Source organism: Trachurus japonicus, chromosome 23 (assembly GCF_045865225.1).
Source record: "Trachurus japonicus isolate A0001 chromosome 23, Traja_1.0".
Classification (NCBI taxonomy): domain Eukaryota; kingdom Metazoa; phylum Chordata; class Actinopteri; order Carangiformes; family Carangidae; genus Trachurus; species Trachurus japonicus.
The window spans coordinates 25,493,920-25,516,746 of NC_140929.1; the positions used below are offsets into that span (position 1 = coordinate 25,493,920).

Genomic DNA, 22,827 nt, shown 5'->3' on the forward strand with positions numbered 1-22,827 from the left:
TCATTCTCAGGATGATGGTGGGAACATTGTGACATTTTGGTGCATTGTTCTTCAATGGGACTGAAAAATGCTAACAATTTGCAACAAATTTACACAAACGTGTGTTTTATTCAGGATATTGGCACTTGAAGTACTCACTGACAGATACCATTGTTTTTATACTCACTGAATGAAGGAACAAAGTGTTTTAGGGGAACATGAACCTGTTCAGTTTGCTTTAAAATCTTAATTCAAAATGTCAACATGTTCTCAGAGTTAAGTTTTTACTTCAAATGTTGGGATTGTTGCCACAGTGTGGTCTATATCTTAAATAATTAAATAGACTTTATTACCAAACACCACTGTTTTTCCATGTATTCCCTGAGTTCCTTTGCTCTCTGACCTCTGTGTCTTTCTGTCTATGTAGTCACGACTTTATTGGAGAATTCAGCACCAGCTACAGAGAACTATCCAGAGGGCAGAGCCAGTTCAACGTCTATGAGGTGAGTTTGTGTGTGTGAGAGAGTCTGACTGCATGTGAGCTTGCTTGTGTTACTGTATTTAATTCAAAGCTGACTCACCTATCCAGACCAATGTACAGGTCAGTGGGTCAATGGCACACGCAGTAATTAGACGACTAATACCGTTGGGTTTTAATCTGGAACTGTTCCAACACAAATTAAATTGTGAAAAAAGTGAAATAAACTGCGCTGCTCGACTGTCTTTTTCTTTAAAAGTCTGCCTGTCCCCTCTGGCACAGAAAACAAACACTATTTTCTGATACAGTCACAGAGCTTTAGATGACATTAGAGGATAGAAACAGAAGAAAAACCTTACTGATGGCTTTTTTAAAGGCAAAATATCCTGCTTCAGCGCGGAGCAGAGGAAAATAATGCATCATGTTCCTGTTTTATCTAATCAAGTCATTTTCTAAAGTAATGGACACAAAACAGATGCTGAATCATCAGACTTCAGAGGAACAGTGTATTATTGTTGTTTACACATCAGGTTGGATCAGGGACAGAAATGTGTTCTGTCTGGTGACATCTATAAAATGTATGTAGCCAAAGGGGATGATAAACGACCAGCACATAAAGAATGCAAATTAGCTAAGAAATGAGTAGCAGCGCTGTAATATTGCTGGACTCAGTGGAGAGTTTAGAAAAATAATTATAATCCATGCAGCAGAACCAGCTATATAGTGTATTTGTTGTTCCACACATTATTAATGTTCAAACCTGGTGCCTATGTTGCCCACAGTGCAGCTTAATCAATGACAGAGATTCAGAGGAGTGGGTTACAGGGGTCTGGTAAACTCACTTTGCTCTAATGCCAAAAATTTTTCATTTTTCATTTTCAAACTTATAGTCCTCAGCCCAAACCCACCATGACTCAATAGCCCAATTTTACCAGCGTGTCATATTTCCATATGGGAAATTTCACCCTGCTGTGATGATGCTGATCTCCCGCTCCCACCTGGGTACATCAAAGTAAATATATTCAGTGCCTGCAACATTTCCGTTGGGCCTCACCTGACCCAAAAAAAAAATCAAATTCCCTATGTAGCCGTCTATTCCAGATAACATTGTCTCAAGGCAATTTGATGTGGTTTTGTTTTTAAAAATGCTTTGAGGCCTAAAAACACATTTCCATTTACCTTTGTTGTAATGGGTGGTGGTCGCTGCATCATCTAAGCAGCAAAACAGAAATTGGTATGTTTAGATCCCCATTAACTTTTTCATGGTAGCAGCTTTATATCCTGGAATCGTTACAAGTTTATAACAATACATATGCAGTGTTAGTCACAGTATTAAAACACAGTACACAACACCAAACATAATAATGCACACAAGAAGAAGTGAAGTATCAAAACAACAAATGAAAAAAAAAAAAAAAAAAGCTACAAACGAATCTATCATTATGTATCAGATAATTGAAAAGTGTACACCCATGAGTCTATACACATATCTCCACTCAATAATTACTGTATGATCATTTCTTCCTAGGTAGTTTTTTTCAAGTAAGGAGAATATGTTTGTAACTTTAAATAAGAACTCATGTCAAGTAACAGGTTGCAGAAGGTTGGAAAAAGTCAGTTACTATTATTATTGTTATTACAGTATATTATTTCCATTTTGTAGTATATTAATCATATTCATTTTTCATATAGAATAAATAATGACTAAGATCAAAGCGGCCCCTATAATCCCAACAAAATGTGGTCCCTTCTTACACAAAGAGGCCGCATTTATCACACTGCATCTTTTATCTCCTGTACTCTCTCACACACACAAACACACACACACAGTGATAATGGATCACTGGCTTATCTTCTCCCAGGAAGAGTCAACACTTCTTGATTAACAGAGTAGCACACAGAGAGGAGCACACACAGGGGACTGTCATTTTAAACAGCTGCTGTTTGCCTAACAGCGCTCAGATGCGCACAAGCAAAAAAACACACACACTCATAGACATGAAGATGCACACTGACATACAGGGACAGGTATGTGAGGATCTCCAGACAGATGGAAGACACACACACACACACACACACACACACACACACACACACACACACACACACACACAGAGCCATTTTGTGATTTCTGGCCTGTTTCTTGACCCCACCTTACCCTTTTCCCTAGAGGACGGCTTTGTATTTCTTACAGCACACTGGGTTTTTATATGTGAGTGTGTGTTTGTGTTACAACCACATTTCAATCACCTTCAGGGGGCAAATGTGTCCTTGTGTGCACCTATTGCAGTGTGAACCAAGGAGAAATGCATAAATCCATTTGTATGTTGTTTCCCTGGGGTCCTCTATGTTTAACCTTGGCACAGTTTAATTAGACCATAAAGCTCTGATTTTAAATCCCAAATCCACTGTTTGGGATTCAGAAGGAGTTCCAGGTCTGTTTGTGTGTGGGTGGCCTCCACATCACGGGAACAATTTTATGTTTTAATGAGCTTGGGTGGCTACATGTGAGACGAGATGAGTTGAGGGCTGTGCTTGTGAAAGTGGCTCTTTTCTAATCTACTAAAAACAACAGGGTCTGGAAGCAATGGGCACCGCTGGTTTAGATGTGAAGGAATCTTTTCTTTTCCAAGGGGAGGGTGAGTGTCCACTCAACTCTGTCTCACTGTTACATATTCATGAGGTCACACCACTCAGGTTAGAGCCACAAGCCACCTCTGGATTTAGCCGCTCTTTTGGTTACACTGGGCTTTATGTGCGTTGCTCAAAGGCACATTCATGGTGGTTATTGGTCAAGGGAGGGGTGTGACTGAAAGATGATGGAAGGAGGGAGGGAGACAGATTTTACCATGACCTCAACTACCGAATTTACTGGATGTCCCCTCACAGCCTGAGGAATATAGGTTTTTGCTTGGATTTATTTTTTAATCTAGTTTATGTCATTTTCCACTTCTGCTTGTTGAATCCTAGCGTCAGGTTTTAGCATGTCACTGAGGAAGTAAAGTATGACTTCCAGAAGTAAAAGCTTTTTGTGATTTTGGTGAATGAAATGAAAGATTAAATTGGTGAATGGATGAATGAAAGAACTGAATATGTCTTTTTTTTCAGGTGGTAAATCCAAAGAAGAAAGGGAAGAAGAAAAAATACCTGAATTCTGGAACGGTAAGTCATCTGTGCTTTCATTTTAACACATCTGAACAACTGAGCAGCTATAAGTGACCTCTGACCTCTGAAATGCAGCATCATGATACAGTTGGTCTGGACTGGTGCTCCAGTGTTGACTGTGGTCCTCTCTCACTTACAGGTAACGCTGCTGTCATTCCTGGTGGACATTGAAGTCACCTTCCTGGACTACATCAAAGGAGGGTAGGTCAATGATCACCTGTTCTTTCAGCCCACACTGAAAGACGGCTGTTTTAGTCTTTCAACGAGTCGTGCCAATCCCTGTCTCCATTAATAGACCTATCATGACTCAGTGTCTGCAATATGCCAAAGATAATGATCCCTAGTGTGAGTAAATCAGACGGAAACATGAACATTTGCATGTGAGAAAGAGAAAGAAAGTGAAAGGTTGAGAGAGAGAGTGAGACTGACAGATGGGCTGACCCAAAGTCAGGTACACAGGGCTCCCTCTCAGAAGTGTGTGTGTGATCTTGCATTGTGTTTAGGCTCTCTCTCACTCCTAGTGTCACAGTGTGTGCTCGTGCGTGCGTGTATGTGTGTATTTACATGCGGTTGTGTGCGCATGTTGCTCAGGAGGTTTGACCGTGTGCAACCAGGCATGGCATCAATGCATACCCACACACTCTGCCTTCATTAGACTCACAGAGGGGGAGACTGTCAAGGGGAAGAAAGAGTGTGTGTGTTTGTGTGTCTCCCTTTTCATCCAAGTATTCTTCCATTACTGCTGCTCTTGTAGCTGTTTGTAGGTGTTGTAACTTTTAAGTAGGTAAACACTATTTTGAAATAAAAATATTGCCTGATTTTGAGGGAAAAAGAACCTCATTTATTCACATCAAGTGAAAGTTTGTTTCCCAAAATAATAATAAGTCATCTCTTTTTCAAAAAGCACTTTTTTCTTTCTTTTTCTGTTGCTCATCATTTCGGGAGGAAGAGCTCAGCTCAAAGCGGAGAGGTAGAAATCTGGCCAGAAATTGCTTGAGCCAATGAGAGGATTATCCCAGAAGCCGACACTCGCTATGGTACACTGTCTCCTACCTGCGCCGCAAATGATTTAAGGATTTGGGATGTGAAAGCCCAGCTTAAAACTTTGATGAACTGATCAGCTTGATGTTGAAAGTTCCAGATTTTTTCTTTAGAGAATAAAATTTACCGTGGTAACCAGGGATGTCAGTGACTGTCTGTCTGCATCATTAAGAAAAGCCCTGTTGTAAATATCAATAACAGCTTCAGAAATTGCAGTGGCTTTTGCACAACATGTTTTGGATTTAATTTCACCGTGGGGGTCAGAGGAGAGCTTGTACTGTCAGTGAATGACATCGGAGCTGAGGGCGGAAGAAAACAAGTAACTGCTGCTCAATTATTTATCAGATGAGTCAATGAATGACGCGATAAACCACTCAGAATCAATTCATCTATGTTTGTTGTACAGTACAGTCAGAGTGTGTTCATGCCTGATGCTTACAAGACCTCTGAACACAATGAACTATGGGACCAACCTTAAGCCCAAAGCTCATCAATAATACACACTCTAATTATACACAGATTTTGAGGATGTTGTTTGAATGAGTGTGCTTTTGATGTCTTAACATCTGCATGTAGATTTTTATTATGAGGTATTATTCCTACTTATTCGCAACAGCTTTATTTCTCCTCAGTCCTGCTTTACAAACAGTGTAATGTATCAAAAAACTAAAATGCAAGTCCCATAACTCAGTCCAGGAAACATGTACTGTAGAACGCTCTGTAAACAGTACAGTTAGAGACCAAATAGAAAACACACTGAACAGGCAGAGGGGGAGCTGTAACAAGAAGGAAGGAAACACTAAATGGATGCTCAGGTTGGTGTCTTTGGCTCATAACTTGTGTTCCTCACAAATGAGCCTGCATGTAATAATTCCGGAACATGTGCTTCAACTGGGAGCAGCAAAGTCTGGTAGCTCTGTCAACATTTGCTTTATTTTTGTTGTGTTTTTTGTCATCTACTGATGGATGCTTCTGTGGGGAGAAGAGATTCTTCAGAGATGAGATTCTTTCATTGAAAATGGACAGATCTGGAGGACACCATCCTGTCCCAGATGAGATGAAGAGGTGCTTTTGTGGTGGTTGTCGTGCTGCTGCTGGTGCAAAGTTAAAGGCTTGGAGGTGGAGATGTCCTATTGGTCCTTTCTGCGGTCAGTCATCATTGAAAATATTAACTCTCTGCCCAACAAGAGTGATGAAGAGCTGGAGATATTGGTGAAGACTCAGAAAGTAGACATTTCTTTTATTTTTTCGAATCATAACAACACTTGTGTACATCCCACCCAATGGCAACTGCTTAAAGGGATAGTATCATTTTTTTTAAAGTGGGGTTGTATGATCTACAAATAGCCCTATAGAACTGTGTATTTTTTTTTCAGGTAAAACCTCTTTTAGGCCACGAAAATAGGCCGTTTCTTTGGGTCCATTCACAACAATGTATGTTGTAAATCTCTGGGCAGGGCTATGAGCTGGCGTTGCTAACGGGAGGAGTGCAGAGAGTCTTCTACTGCAATTAAAGTACTTAGGGGCTATTTGTAGATCATACAACCCCACTTTAAAAAAATGATACTATCCCTTTAAGTTCCATCTGAAGTTCTCCATGAAGTTGTTGCTACAGACTAAACATCCTGATGCACTAGAGCACTGAAGAAGGAGGAGGCAATTCTGGACGGCCTGGATCATCCACTTCATGGCACCTTGACTGACCAGGAAAGCAGCGGTGGTGGACGGCTCCTCTCTCCTTGCTGCAAGATGGAGGAATATAGTAGTGGGGCAAATAAGCAAAATGATTTGGCCCCTCAACCAATGATCCTGGTCCTGCTCCACCCGGCGGCCCTGCTCCACCTGGCGGTTCCTGCTCCATCCGGCAGTCCTGCTCCATCCTGAGGTCCTGCTCCATCCGGGGGCCCTGCTCCCTCCGGCGGCCCTGCTCCATCCGGCGGCCCTGCTCCATCCAGAGGTCCTGCTCCATCCAGAGGTCCTGCTCCACCTGGCGGCCTTGCTCCATCTGGCGGTCCTGCTCCATCTTTCTTTATTTTTTGTGTAATTGTCGTGTGAGCTACTGGACTAATTTGAATTTCCCTCCTAGGGATGAATAAAGTATTCTCTACTCTACTCTACTCTAATACTTCTTCCTGACCAAGAACCCTGATCAATACGACATCGATTGACAAGGAACGCACTTTGTGTATGTCAGATTATTAGATTACGACTGTGTTTTTGCGGGTGGATGTGATGCAGATGTACCAATGTGTTTGTGTACCGATGCCTGTTTCAGTCGTGTGCCAAGTGTGGTCAGCTTGTGTGACAGACGTGGTTGTTGCTTTGACTGCATGCGGAGAGCTGGCTTTGAAATGCATGTGTGTACTCCCACCACGTGTCCCAGCATATGTTTACTCGCTCTGTCGCTGCTATGGAGAAGTCCCACCATCACGCCTCCCTGCATTCCCAGCAGCACTGTCAGTCAGAGAACACTTTGAGACTCTCAGGAAGATTTTTTTTTTTTTTTTTTGGCGGTGCTTTGGGAGTGTGAGCTTTCTGTTGTTGCACAACCGTGTGGATAAATGAAGTGCCAAATGCTGTCTCAGTGACGCTCAGTGAAGCCTAAATGGACAGTAATGGTCCAGTTGCACTAACTCTAGTTACATAATGGGCGGACTGTGTATATGTGCACAGACAGATATGTCCCAGGTACTGTATTCATTTCTATACAGGTGTTTTGTCATGTTGCCAGTCAGTCGTCTCTTCTCTCCTCCCCTCTGCTCTCTTATCTCCTGACTGACAGCTCTCTTTTGTAGCTTCAACCCAATCAGCTAATTGTTCATTTGGACCTAATTAGGAACATGATCTGCTGGCATCATTAGCATAAATGACTGATTTGAGAAAGCTCCATCTCAATCCAGAGCATTGCTGCTCTCACTCCTTTCACTCCCTCCGATAAAGCATTATTACCACCCACGGATTTCAACAAAGAGCTCGCTCTTCATGAGCACAGGGATAAAAATGAGAAATTGTTGGCTATATCTTTCATTTTGAGCTGTTCCATTGAAGGCGGCCCTGTCACTCATCATGACAGATATTGTTTCCCCGTGTTTTGGTTTGTGAATTGAGTATTGAAACCAGAATAGAAGCAGACGGGAACTCTGCTTGTATTGAAATCATTCTGAGAGGTTATCATTAGACGGGGGTGCAGACTCTCGGAATCAAGGCAAAGATGTGTAAAAAATCACATCTTTAAAAGGCACCCAGACATTTTACCATTTACCTCCCCTCTCCTCTATTCTCTCTTTCTCTCCCCCCCCCCCCCCCCTCCTCTTCTCCTCTCTTTCTTCTCCTCTCCTCTCCTCTCCTCTCCTCTCCTCTCCCCCCCTTCTTCTCCTCTCCTCTCCTCTCCTCCCCTCTCTTCTCCTCTCCTCTCTCCTCTCCTCTCCTCTCCTCTCCTCTCCTCTCCTCTCCTCTCCTCTCCTCTCCTCTCCCCTCCTCTCCTCTCCTCTGGACACTGTCCAACCGGCAACATCTGTTTGCATATCATCAGGAGAGGTCACGTCGCACAACCTCTGATGCCGTTTTTAGGCCACTCAGCGCACTCATGCATACATCTCCCGCTGGCACTTAAATATAAAGAGAAGACTTGTTGTGCACATTTTAAGTAGAACATTTTCACTTGGAGGTGAATCCTTTCAGCACAACAACTTGTACAGGACAGGGACTCTTTATTGATTATTCTGTAAACGCTGACATGAGTCATTTTCAAAAAAATAAAATCGGCTGACAATGAGGCTTAACTCGAAAGTGATTTTTTTTTTCTAGTATAATGAGATGCTTTGAAGATTTAGGAGAGACATTAGCATCCAGCTTGCTCAGTCTGCAGGAAAGCTTATTTGGATGTAGAGCGGAACCTCCTCAGCCTCCCCCCCTGCTGTGCACTATTTTGTCATATTGGTTCCTTGCTGAGTCACCGTGGGCTTTAACAGCAGGTAAACATCAGTGACTGACAGAAAACCAGCTGATTAAGAGGCATTCCCCCTTCACCCCAAGCACATGGTTGAATAACTGTACATGATACGCACATGTGCAATAAACACACTGTGGCTAGATCTGACGGTATTGTTCTTCTGACACAATAAAGACACAAAGTCCACAAGGCTTTTGTCCAGATATACGAAGCATTGTAGAAAAGATGTTACAGAGACACACATGGGCTCACACAGAAACACACTCCATTATCAGAAATTAATGGACTTCGCGGAAGCAACCGTCCTCCGCGACGCCTCCGCGTCGTCCATTAATTTCTGATAATGGACACCTCGAAGGGCATTATCCCGCTTATACCATGGTCACTTACGAGATAAATATCAATTACTTAAAATTTAATGTTGTTTTTACCGTTATAATCATACGTCTTTAAAGGACAATTCCGGGCGAATTCAACTCAGGGGTGTATTTTCATATCATTTTAGGTCTAAAAGAATGAATCTGAAGATTTTCAGTTTAATCGCTCCTGTTTTGCGGTAGTTGCGTCTGTCCGTGCATCGCCACGGCAGCAATGAATGGGAGTGGATGTAAGTTCCGCTGTTTAGGCTGTTTACAGCCCTCAAAGCCGCATTTTTTTTCCACAGACAGCATCAGATGGCTACTCAAACATGCACCGAGAAGTTTATTTACTTCAAGCAAGCCGACATGTTTGTAAAAGTCGATCTAATTCAAAGTCTCCCGGAGTCTCGCGCGAGCCCGAAGTTGCAGTGCTGGTGTATTCAGGCGCAGTCGGAGCTACCGCTTGTGTCATAAACACAGGAATATCAACTCTTTACTTGCTTCAAGTGTACATTTTTTTCCACAGACAGCGTCAGATGGCTACTCAAAGATGCGCCGAGAAGTTTTTTTTACTTGAAGCAAGTAAAGAGTTGATATTCCTGTGTTTATGACACAAACGGTAGCTTTTCCCACTGCTCCTGAACACACCGAGCACGGCAACTGGGTCTCGCGCGAGACTCCGGGAGACTTTGAATTAGATCGACTTTTACAAACATGTCGGCTTGCTTGAAGTAAATAAACTTCTCGGTGCATGTTTGAGTAGCCATCTGATGCTGTCTGTGGAAAAAAAATGCGGCTTTGAGGGCTGGAAACAGCCTAAACAGCGGAACTTACATCCACTCCCATTCATTGATGCCGTGGCGATGCGCGGACATACGCAACTACCGCAAAACAAGAGCGATTAAACTGAAAATCTTCAGATTCATTCTTTTAGACCTAAAATGATATGAAAATACACCCCTGAGTTGAATTCGCCTGGAATTGTCCTTTAAGCGGCTGAGCCGAGCGGACTATTTAATAACACTCGTCGGCGATAAAAGAAAAAAAAAGAGGGACCCGCTGTGACCACAGCGGCGTACAGCCAGTGACTCTGCCACAGCCTGGTAGTTGATCAGTGAAGGGAGGTGAGGTGACGGCTTAAATGTTACGTGACACAAAGTATTATTTCAGACGGCCAGTGCACTTCTTACCGCTTGTGTGTTTACAGACTCCAGTGCCATGATGCGCTGAAAAAAAGTTGTTTTGGTCTGAGTGTCCGTTGCCGTGGTTACCAACAAATACATCCATGGTTTGAGCAAGCGCAGTAATATTTAGAACGTAATCAGGCTATTTTACCGGAACATCTTTATAGGTGTCCATTATCACTTTTTAATGGACACCCCGCAGCCAATCAGAATCGAGGATTCACCCAGACCATGGTATAAACATTGATATTTTGGGGGGAGACGGACACAGATACAGCAGGAATCAGCAGTGTAGTGAATAACAGGAGAAGTGAGAATGAAGATAAACAGGGTGTTGCTCGGGGGAGGTGGGGATGGTGCCCCGCTGATCAAATGGATTTTTCTCTCTCTTTATTTATTAAGGTTACTATTATTGTTACCACTGTTGTCATTGTTACATATTAATTAATTAATTTCTTATCATTTACTTTATAATTTATTTGTATTTCATTTATTTCTCCTCTCATTCAAAAATTTCATTCATTTATCCTCCGCTCCCACTCTCTTCCTCAATCCTTGTTCCTTATCTCTCTTCCGTATTTCTAGAATCATCGCTGTTACTATTATTTTTTTTGTTTGTTTGTTTTGTTGTTATTGCTGTCACAACTGTTATTTTTTTTAAATTACTATTATCATTATCATTATTTTTATTTATTTATTCATTTTTTTAATACTGTTATTATGACCAAGGTTACTATTATTATTCACCATTTTCTTTTCCATCATTATTATGATCACCATTTATATAATATAACTGACTTACACACGCGCACACACACACACACACACACACACACACACACACACACACACACACCTTATTTCACATTTCATGTACACATCAACGTAAGCCATCAATGCATGTCCACTGTGTTGTCTGTTGCGTTTTTTTCACAATAAAAAAAAAAGAAAGAAAAGAAACTCATCAGAGCTGTCGGCTCGGGGAGAAAGTTTTCCAGGTAGCGCCTGTTAAAGGATAATTTCTGTTTTTTACAACCTGGACCTTATTTCTAGGTTGCATGGCAGCTGGTCGCCAGATCATTTTACTCACCCAGACAACTTTGGTGTCATTTGGAGTTGTTTTGACGAAATTAGCCCCAGTGGAGCGGCGCGTATATCCGTATAATGCGAGAACACGGGGCACGCAATGCAGCCTCTAAATAACACATTATCCGCTGCAAAACTCGTTCATTTCGCCAATATTTTGTTATGATACACTAGTGATATTCCCCTCCGAGCCCGTGGTGGCATGTTATCAACATGCTGCGCCTGTAGGTTGACTACTAACCTCTTATCTGGATGATGTCATCTCCGACCGCTGCCCGGCGCGGCTAACTTGCTACGGCTAATGCTATGGTTCGTTTCTGCGTGTTTCTGACTGAACAAAATGAGCAGCTGGATGAAGTTCAGCTTCCACAGGCTTCCTCTCCGCAGCCTGGACTCACTAAAGCTCCGGCTAGTTGAGATAAAAATGGACCTGAATGCCAAAGCAGAATGATTATTATCAGAATGAGCCGGGCAGCGGTCAGAGATGACATCATCCAGATAAGAGGTTAGTAGGTCAACCTAGAGACCCCGGATGTTGATAACATGCCACCACGGGCTCGGAGGGGAATAGCACTAGTGTATCATAACAAAATATTGGCGAAATGAACGAGTTTTGCGGCGGATAATGTGTTATTTAGAGGCTGCATTGCGTGCCCCGTGCTCTCGCATTATACGGATATACGCGCCGCTCCACTGGGGCTAATTTCGTCAAAACACCGCACCTACACACCTTCCCGCTCACTCAGGACCTCCTCTGCTTCACTCCTCTCCACCCCTTCTGCCCACTTAACCACAATGGGACTAAGATCTTTCAGTTGCACTGCCCCCCGGCTCTGGAACACACTCCCACAGCACATCCGAACTATAACTACACTGTCAACTTTCAAATCACATCTCAAAACTCACCTGTTCAGACTGGCCTACCCCCCCTAACACAATGTTCACTGTTGCTGTATTGTTGCTATTTTATTATTGTTGTTGTTTTTTATTGTTGTTTTATTGCTTGTCTCATTGTTTTACTATTTGTACTTTTAGTTGTTTTTATTGTAAGGCGACCTTGAGAGTCTTGAAAGGCGCCTATAAATAAAATGCATTATTATTATTATTATTATTAAAACAACTCCAAATGACACCAAAGTTGTCTGGGTGAGTAAAATGATTGTATTTTATGCTAGAAATAAGGTCCAGGTTGTAAAAAACGGAAATTATCCTTTAAAACTGTCACCACTGTGTAGTGTGAGGAAGGACGGAGGCACTGGTGTTGCATTCAGGTGCAGTCAGGCAGACGGCCGTCGGCAAACCAACCGGATGTCATTTTACTCCACCAGAGAAAGACGGTAAAACAATACCACATCACCGTGACAACATATTGTCACGCCTGTATTGTTTTGCCTCGTGCTGGTGGACCACTTGTTTACATGGACGCTTGTTTATCCTGTTACATGCAGCGTCTGTTGTCTGTCTGACGTCTGCCCGATTTCACATGAATGCAACATCAAGAATACGTTCACATATGCAACCGCACCGCTAGATGGGGGGAATTCCTACATATTATACCTTTAAAGCAAAGCACTTAGACAACCATTACTCACTGGAGCGGCCCAGCAGTGGAGCTGATAGAAAATAGCCTCCTACAGACACCTTTCACTCTTCAAACAGAGGTTGGCAGAACACATCAAAAAAGCCAAACTGGAGAGATTTAAATCAGTGGGAAGTGACTGTACCTTTGCTGTGCTCTATTAGTTATATTTAGACTGAAAAAGTGGACTTGAATAGTGCAGTTGGTGTAGACGTATATACTCAACCACCAACCAAATAAACGCTTCCCTCCAAGGTTTTGTGTCTTTTCATGTTTTTTTTTTTTTTTTTTTTATGTAATCCCCCCTGGTGAGAAACAGGTTGAAGTTTATCTCATGAGTGTGCATGAGTGTGCATGTGCATGTCCTTTCCACCTGCAAAGTTCAGCTGAAGCTGCCAAGAAGTGGCTTCCAGTCAATTAAAAAAGAAAAATACATGACACGATAAAGCTGCTAACGGTCCTTAAAGGTCTGGAGAATTTTCCCTCTCTCCTCAACACAACACACGGAGTGATAAGGCTTGGTTTTTATTAAGGAAGGCTGAGCTCACATCTCTCTGCTAAAACTCTGTCCTGTGATGTTGTGGTTAAGACTGCCGCTGCCTGTGGAAATCCCTTATCACACCTGCCAGAACATTTCGCTGCTTTTATGGCGTAAACCTGTTCACTGAAGATCTTCTTCTGCTGTTCAGGTAGAGAGGTGTGTCCTTTCAGCCAAGTATTGTATGTAGTGTGTGCGTGTGTGCATGTATGTTCGTACCACGTGACAAGAAATGGAAATTTGTGATGGAAAAACTACAAACAAACATGTTAGTTCTCATCCTTTGTTGCCAAGTGTCTTCAGTAATAGAAGGAGGAGGAACAGTTCATTTAGGACTTTGTTTGATGTTCTGTTGACAACAGTGAAAGCAGGTTGACTGATTAAAGTAAAACACAAGACTCTTCTAAGGCATTGAAAAGAAAAGTAGATGCACATTATTTTTCTCTTAAAGGCCACGTGTGTGCGTGGCATCTAGAAACACACATCACCAGGGAAAATCCCGAGAGCCAAGAAACTGATGTCTCATTCAGACTCTTGTCTGATTAATGCGGAGGATCTGTTTGACCTTTTAGGAGAGTGTCCTGTGTTCTCGTCTTGGATATTAATATTCTCTCCATTAGGAGTCACAGTGATGATGTCAAACATTAAGGGTGATTTGCACGTTGTAAAACAAGAAACGGTGACACTGACTGTGCTACTGAATCTTAGAGCCTTGTTCCTGCTTCCCGTCAAAATACCTTGGCAGCTTTTAAATTGTGCGTCATGGCTGTAAATCATTTTGCTGATAAAATTCTGACATTGTCGTTTTCTTCTGCTGACTTGCTTAATCATGAACTGCTTTTTCTCCTTTTCAGCCGTTCTCAGCCTTTTTGTCTTTTGTCTTTTCTTTTTTTTTTATCGTCCGCCCTCCAACTCACCTTGTTTTTCTGGCTGTCCCTTCACATTCCCACAATTTGACTTCCTCTGTCTCAAACCTTGTGTGTGTGTGTGCATGTGACAGAAAGGTTGGGTGGGAGAGAAAGAGGGCATGTATAATTTAGGTTGCTTGGCAGAAGCTTGTCTTTCCCGGCGTGGGGAACTGGACCAGAATTCACTCAGACCTCCTCTCCCTCTCTCTCTCTGCTCCCCTTGTCCTTGTAGCTGTCCGCTAGAAAATGCTTCTTTGCTGGCATTTTCCGGTAGTTTCCCTACTCGCCGTCGCTCTCGCGAAGCAGTATCTCCCTCCTTTGTAAACGTCCTTTTATAACAGGCTTCTTATCATTGATCATCTCTTGAACTTTTTCCTACCTCTGTCCCGCCCTCTGTCCGTCTCCTCCTTGTTGTGTCCCCTCCGGTCAGCACAGCGCCGCAACTTCACACAGCCTGCTGAGGTTAACTCCTGACTGTTTTACACAATCAGAACACAGAGGATGTGCATAAATTAGACAGGGAAGCCTTGTGTGTGTGTGTGTGTGTGTGTGTGTGTGTGTGTGTGTGTGTGTGTGTGTGTGTGTGTGTGTGTGTGTGTGTGTGTGTGTGTGTGTGTGTGTGTGTGTGTGTGTGTGTGTGTGTGTGTGTGTGTGTGTGTGTTTGTGCGTGGCAGCGGGTGGGGATTGGTGTGAAAAAGCCGTGACAGGTCGACAGAGCGCTTAACCACATCCTGTTCCTGCTGGTTAACAAGATGGGAAATGTTTTGATTGAGAGAGACATGCCTCTCATGCTGGGGTGTTTCACGTTTTTGTCTGCCTTGCTTCATCTCTCACTGATCACTGATCACTGATTTTTTCATATTCCTGTCTCTGTTTTCCGTCCACTCCCGTAGCAACTACAAAGTGCAGAAGTTTGTGTGTGAGAGCAGAAATCAAATCAAATCAGGAAGAAGCTTCGAAAGATGATTAGATCATACGGAGCGGCCTAACCTTTTAGCTACAGCTGGCTATCTAAACTTCACTGGACATCAAAACACAAAATATGGAAAGAGACCAAATACATTATCTAATCTGATATACACATTCTCTTGGATAGTGACCTCTGAATTTTTAGCCATGCTAACAGTGTATCTTGTATAGAAGGCAAAGTCAGTCACTCACTCAACCACTTTGGTCCAGAATGAAATATCTCCTTGGTGACTGGATACCTTGCCTTATTTGCTATAATCCTAGGATTAATCCTTGTGTTTTTCTGATCCACTCACATGGCTTCCTCCACCACCATGAGACTGACATTTATGTATTAGTGTTAATTTAGCCCCCAAAAATATCTAATTGGAGGTAAATGAAATGTGATGTGACATTCATGTTTCCCTCAGGATGAACCCTTAACTTAACCATTAGAGAAATTAATTTCCCTTTTGGGATTAATAAAGTATTCTGACTCTTAACCATCACAAGGTCGACCATTTTTCATCGAAGCAGATGTCAGCATGCTAATGTAACGGAGGTCAGTCACGAGGTACCAGTGAGGAGAAGTGACGACGTGCGGCAGTTAGCGGTACTGAAGTTAAACTCACTTACCCATAAAAGACGTGCTAACCCACTTGCCAAGTGGTCATTGACCTCTTGGCAAAACGGTTAGCATCGTGTCCTGCGGTGCAGGAGACCCAGGTTCGATGCCCACTCGGGGCAGGGCAACAATATCAGTCACACTAGAACAGTACGATGCTGAACAGTGATGTTGTCAACACCCTAGCATGCAGGTGTTATTTAGGTCAAAACAGGGGTTTGGATTTGTTCTCTGATGAGAACAAGTTTCCTCTGATCAACACTATTCCTACGTGTTTGGTGTGAAAGTGCAGTAACTCACTGTCTTCTCATTACTGTCAGGAATAAAGGGCAGCAGGAACTCTGTTTGCACCCAGACATTGATCACTTTAACCTGATTATGTCTGCAGTCCATGTCGTCATGTTTCCTACTGAATTACGTGTGTGTGTGTGTGTGTGTGTGTGTGTGTGTGTGTGTGTGTGTGAGGGAGAGAGAGGGAGAGAGAGAGAGAAAGAGATTGTTTATTGATGAATCATCTTTCTGCTTTTGTTTTCAAAGGACACAGATTAACTTCACCGTGGCCATCGACTTCACAGCTTCCAATGGTAGGTAAACACACACATACACTTTGAATGGCCACACCGACACTCTGACAGACCCACATAAAGACACACAGGTGCACTGAACGCCTAGAGTATTTATTCAAATATATGTTGATGGGGAATCAAGTGTTTCCTAATAGTCCTCTCCACCACACCTGGCAGCTCGAGCTGAGTGCTTCAACATGCTACCAGAGCCGTGATGAAGGACCGTGGTATAAATCTACCCTTCAGCCTGGTCCTAGCGGGACAGGCGGCAGCAATAGAGCCAAATCCTGTTAAATCAAATGAGAGCTTTCAGGCAGCAAATATAAAATATTTGTGTTTGAGGCCGAGGTGTACTTGATCTTTTCTGACTCTCGCCAGAACGTCAATACTGAATTTGAGCTCATGCAATTGAATTGAAACGCGATATGAAAAGACATGTACAGGGAGATCAAGACAAGTGCCATATTAATACATTTACAACTGTATTAAGTTGATTAGCAGCCAATTTAGCTCCATCAGTGACGCAGTTATGGAATTAGACGACCCACACATGTTGTGGTGTCATACAGAAGAACTAACGGTGAACTACTAGAAATCTATTACGTTGTTGTTTATGGAAAACACTAGCTGCTATATGGAAACACAAAACTGATTGGTTAAACATCATTTAGAAGTTCAAGTGGCTCTTCAAATAGTTGTAGTGGGTCCCATGAAGCCCCTTTACACCCACACAGCCAGTGTTGATATGTTATCTTATTTTTTTTATTTTTTATTTTTTATACAAATTTGTCTTTCATGTGAAGATATGATATGAGGGCTACAGCGTATTGTGCTGTGATTCTTGTCACATAAATGGTATTTCTGTTAATATTACAACCAGATTTTACTGACGTCCTTTAACTTCACTCCCTGTGAGCAGGCCATATGAACTTTCGGCCTTGTAGTTGGTGTTTGGTCAAAGACATTTTATCACAGCCATAGGTTGCCATAGACCTCAAGTGAACAGTGGAAGAGTGCTATCTTAAAGCCAGCAGCTGACTGAACTGAATTTTAACAAGCCCCTTTCATTTTGACTGATTGCCCCCAGACTCTGACAGTTTTCTACTTTCTGTACTTCTTGTAATCATGTGTAACTCACTGAAATCTTAAATATCCATAGAAGTTGAATGACTATATTTTTTGATGCTGCTGTCGTGTCTTCGTAAAACTAAAATAAGTGAACTTGTCGTGCAAAATTTGAAGGACACGCTTGCAACCATGAATATATTAAAGCAAATTAAAGCAGAAGTAAGCGGAATGTTTGTGTTAATATAAGTCTTAAATAGTTCTATCTTCCGACAGCAATCACTTCTATAGAGTGTTTGGTCTGAAACACGGGTCTGTCAGTCACTCTGCTCTGCTGTAAGCCGAGGAGAAAACTTTCCTTGTATCCTACAACCTTCATCCAATGAGGAGAGAGAACGGCATAAAGGGGCGGTCCTCTCTGTGTGTGCAGCCAAGGCAAAGATATTCAATAAATGGAAAGATACTCCATGAGAGGCTGCTCCAATGATAGAAATGGTATACACTTCCTGTCTCTCTAAATGGGCGTGGCCAATCGTCACCCCACCTCGTCTGTGATCGTGTGTGTGGAATTATACAATTTGTAGGTAGATGAAAGTGAGATATTTATATTTTCTTATGATAACATTAAATATTTACACTACTAACAGTCATATTTAGCATGACAAAAAGAAAAGAAATTTAAATCATTTTCACGGGAGTTCGCGGCCGTTTTCTTGTCAAACTGTTCAGAAGAGATGTGGCTTGTGAAAAATGAGTCCAAAATTTACTTCAGTGACTGTGGGGAGAAAGAATCGACCATAATCGGTGTTCACATTAAATTGTCCCATTCGAGTCAATACACTCAAGGCTGCCTCTGGTCTCCCTAAAGGGGCATGGCCGTGCAGAAGCCCACGTGACATGCATACAGGAAGCTGACTCGTCATGGAAGGTCTTGGTTTATAAACCGTCTTTGGCCAAGGGATGCGTGTGAATGTGGTGACGTAGGGACGAGGGCGGGGACTGCTAACTCCATCGGCTGACAGGAAGTTAGCCAAAACCACCGGATCACTTACTTCTGCTTTAAGTTAATGTTCTCACATAGCAGAGAAATCTTGCAGTTTGATCCCCTACACCGTAACCATGGCAACCTCTAAACTTAATCACATACAACTCTGCAGCTTAGTGATTGCATGCATGTATAGTGTAGTAAATTACTTCAGATAAATAAAATCTAATTGTGTTCTTCTGTACTGGTACGCTGTTGAAGGCTGAGACACCAGGATATCAAACCACATTGTGCCTCTGATTGTGTTTGTGTGTTTGTGTGTTTGTGTGAACAGGTAACCCAGCCCAGCCCACCTCACTCCACTACATGAGCCCGTACCAGCTGAATGCCTACGCCATGGCCCTGAAGGCAGTTGGGGAGATCATCCAGGACTACGACAGTGATAAGATGTTCCCCGCGTTGGGCTTCGGAGCCAAGCTGCCACCTGATGGACGGATCTCCCACGAGTTTGCCTTGGTGAGAGCAGGAGGAAGAAGCAGTGGAGTTCTTCTGTGCACAGGGTTTTTAAACCACTCATCTCTAATCTTGGAAATTTCATTGGATTGGACAAATTAAAAGGAAAACCTGGAGGTCTAGATGGGCTTTTAGCTAAGTGTTCCACATAAACTGGTGGTTGTCTAAATAATTTTAGTTATATCTTAATTCATTCATAATAAATGTTGTCATTGTCATCAATACAAAACCCTGTAGAATACAAACAATCTCTTTTTGTTCCATCTGTTTCTCCTGTGCCTCTGGATCTGACATGAATCATGTAAGTTAATTATCTTCTCTCCTCTTTTGCTGAATGCAGAATGGGAATCCTCAGAACCCGTACTGTGCAGGTATCGACAGTGTGATGGAAGCCTACTACCAGAGTCTGAAATCCGTTCAGCTCTACGGACCCACCAACTTCTCCCCTGTCATCAACCATGTGGCCAGGTACCTCACATACCTACACCTGCCATTGAAAAGTGTCTCCACCTTTTTCTAAATCTCACATTTACACCTTCCTCGGGAAAAACTTGAGCTTCAATTTCTATGTTACCTCATGCTCACCAGATTTTCACCTGAGAATTTGCTATCACTGGTTATATAATGAACTTCAAATCAATTGAGAAAGTGTGAAAGAACACAGAGTACATTTCACCCTGCGATTGACACTCAACATGTGTTCTCAGGTTTTCTCTAATGAGCTTTCTGCAGTGAGTGTTACCAGGTAGATAACAAGAGTGAGAGGAAGAGAAGAAAAGTACTGAAAAACTGAAAAGGAGCTGACAGCTGATTGCATGTTTGTTTGTTTCTGTGTGTTGATGGGAACATAATTTAGGCTGAAGGAAAGCCAGGCAGACACGTGATCTAGACAAAGTTCTCAAAAAAAAAAAGATGAAAAAAGGAAAAAAAAGCAAGGAACTATTCATGGAAATATGTACCAGTAATTAAACAGATGTGCTCAAGAGGAGTCTCTCATCAGGTTACTTTACATATTTAGAACATAATTTAGTGAAGCCTTAATTGCACAGTTACACGTGAAGAGGCAATTGCACTCGGGAGGAAAATGATGAAACGAGCAGTAATACAGAGACAGAAGTTTACTTTTTATCACCTCTAACGTCACCTGAACACCCTGATTGCCTTCTCCTGACTCAGCGCCTCATTTTCATTTTCTAACTGCACAAACTCATCATTAGTTTTTTTTTTTTAACACCTTAATTGCTCCAAAATCATGATAATCACACTGTTCCAAGAGGATCTTCTTTACTCTCTCTGTTGCTGACAGTGAGATGAGAAAATCAATATCACTCTCGTGTCTTTACATTAAGCATAAAGCTGGGAGGCAATTGGCTTATCTTAACTCTTGACAAATTTGTGTGTTTCAGAAACATCAAAATCCTACATAATCTTTTTTACTGCATTCTTTAACTCTACCACACATTGTTATATGTGTATTATTCAATACTGACAATTCTGGTCCTTGCAAACAGAAGAAAAACAACACAAGGATCGAATTCTAATGTGGCAGACCAATGTAGTGCCACAAGCCTATTTAAAAGATATCATTAGGAGTTTTTGAAGCATAAATATATTTTAACATTTTAGGCAATGCAGCATGCAGCATAAACCCATGGTCCACAGCCAAACTGCAGCTCATTAACTCTGTTTTTGCAAAATCATAACAAAATCTAACTTCAAGAATCATCTCAGCCCTGCTGGACGAGTACCAGACTAATCAGCATACATTCCAAAAAGTCATCCTCCTTAACCTCATTAAAAACTTTTTAAAATGTTCACATACATATAGTATTTCTCTGCAACTGTTTTTCCTGTAAGGCTGCTTATTTTGCCACATACAGGCTCATGTCCTTATCCAGTCCCATCCCTGTCTTCCTTCTATTTCCATCCAGCCCTGTTGTTCTCTTTTATGTTGCTTGACTCCGAAAAGCAGCTGAGTGACTATTCCCTTTTTTTTTTAAGTATATTTTTTGGCTTTTTATGCCTTTATTAGATAGGACAGTTGAGAGTGTGACAGGAAACAGGAGGCAGAGAGGAGGGGAATGACACGCAGGATAGGGCCGTCCGACGCGGGATTCGAACCGGGGCCGCCTGCAGGGAGGACTATAGCCTCAACATATGGGGCGGGTGCTCTACCAACTGAGCTAAACACCGCCCCGAGTGACTATTCCCTTTAGCTCTTCTCCCCCCGCTCTTTTACCTCCATCTTTATCCATCAGCGATGCTCTGATCATTTACAGTGAGATCCAAGTATCAGTAAAGATCAGACAGACATGCACAGAGATCTAACCTCCCAGTGCAGAAGGGTGACATGTAGCAGAAACCGAAGTGACTGAAATAATCTCAGAGTGTAAATATCAGTAAGAGTCAGTTCATGACTCACATGGGAGTGAAAGGTCACCCTCAACGCCACAGGAGAAAATGAAAGCCATATTAAGCCGAGGATCGGTAGAATTGACATGAAGATAGATGTAGAGAAAGAAACACTTGACAGATTAGGATCCTCCAGAGTGGGAGGTAAGTGACATTTATTCAGTGAGAAAAATGATTTTCAGGGGATGTGAAATGCTTTATTTCCTCTCCACTATTTCTGTGTATTCTATTTAATTTGAGAACAAACCAGGCACTTTAATTAAAACCACAATGAATGATGCTTGATGTGCTCAAGTCATGAATCATCGCGATAAACCAAAGACATGATGGCAGCACAGAAATAACCACAAAGATGGTTTTGTGTGTTTTTGTGCGTAGGTATGCAGCTTCAGTGAAGGACGGCTCCCAGTACTTTGTGCTCCTCATCATCACTGATGGCGTCATCTCAGACATGGCCCAGACCAAGGAGTCTATTGTCAACGTAAGAGCGTCTATTGTTGCTGCTCCTGCTCCCTGACCCCTTAAACAAAAAATATGAAAGAAAGAATTCAAGTCAAGTTCATTGTTTTATCTTGCGCAGTCTAGTTTGAAAAGTTTGCATCCGTAAATGATTTTGACACTAATATTAATAATGACAACTAGACTAGACTCCTAGGCACCCGATACAGTTTGGAACTGTCAGATCTTTCCTAAATCAATTCTACATGATGAAGAAGCAGGGATGTTGGCCCAGGAAGGTGGAGGGATTGGATGTTGCTCTCTAATATGATAGAATTAATCATAGAAAACTTTAAATTAATTCCGTAGCCTCTAATATTTCATAATGCACAGTTCAGCAGTTTCTTTGATGTAAAACCATGAACAAATATATGCAAATGAGCAGAACTGTCTTGGCTAAATGACTAATTACATTTGAGCAGAAATGTGTTTCTGTCAGCGCCTAAATGTATTGACTATGAAATTACCCCATTAATAAAAAGGCCTTACAAACAAATTATGTTAGTCTGCCAGATCCATGCAGCGCAGACATCCGAGTCTGCACATAAACACAAGGGGGAGTTAATTAAAATTTGAATGTTTGATATTGACTTTATATACAGTACTGGGAAGCTTTTACTACTGTCGTCGTTTTTTTTCTGTGCCACTCTCAGTCATGACAGCATGTTATTCCCCCTCTGTGCGTCCTCTCAATCACTGTCAAGTCAGAGCATGCTCTAGAGGGAAGCCACATCGCCGTGTGGATAGAATACAAACAAAATGAACAGTGAGCTGCGCTCGTTTCTGCGAAAGCACTGATTCATGTCAGGCCTTTAAAAGCAGTGGAGGAGATCAGGCTAAGGAGGGAGGAAAGGAGGCGACAAAGAGAAAAAGGAGGAGTTAGAAGTGGCTGAACCAGTAGAGACGCAGCGAGGATCTGTACTGGGGCCGGCAAAAAATAAATGAG

At 42.2% G+C, this 22,827-nt stretch overlaps 1 protein-coding gene across 1 annotated transcript in view; it reads left to right on the top strand.

Moving 5' to 3' along the window:
- LOC146963116 (copine-8) overlaps positions 1-22,827 on the top strand; it is a 117,762-nt gene that overhangs the window by 90,547 nt on the left and 4,388 nt on the right. Inside the window, exons 11-17 of the mRNA XM_085769751.1 lie at positions 407-482; positions 3,566-3,619; positions 3,762-3,823; positions 16,380-16,426; positions 18,793-18,974; positions 19,312-19,439; positions 21,762-21,864. Of these exons, the coding sequence (XP_085625877.1) occupies positions 407-482; positions 3,566-3,619; positions 3,762-3,823; positions 16,380-16,426; positions 18,793-18,974; positions 19,312-19,439; positions 21,762-21,864 (652 nt within the window). The remainder of the gene's footprint in view (positions 1-406; positions 483-3,565; positions 3,620-3,761; positions 3,824-16,379; positions 16,427-18,792; positions 18,975-19,311; positions 19,440-21,761; positions 21,865-22,827) is intronic.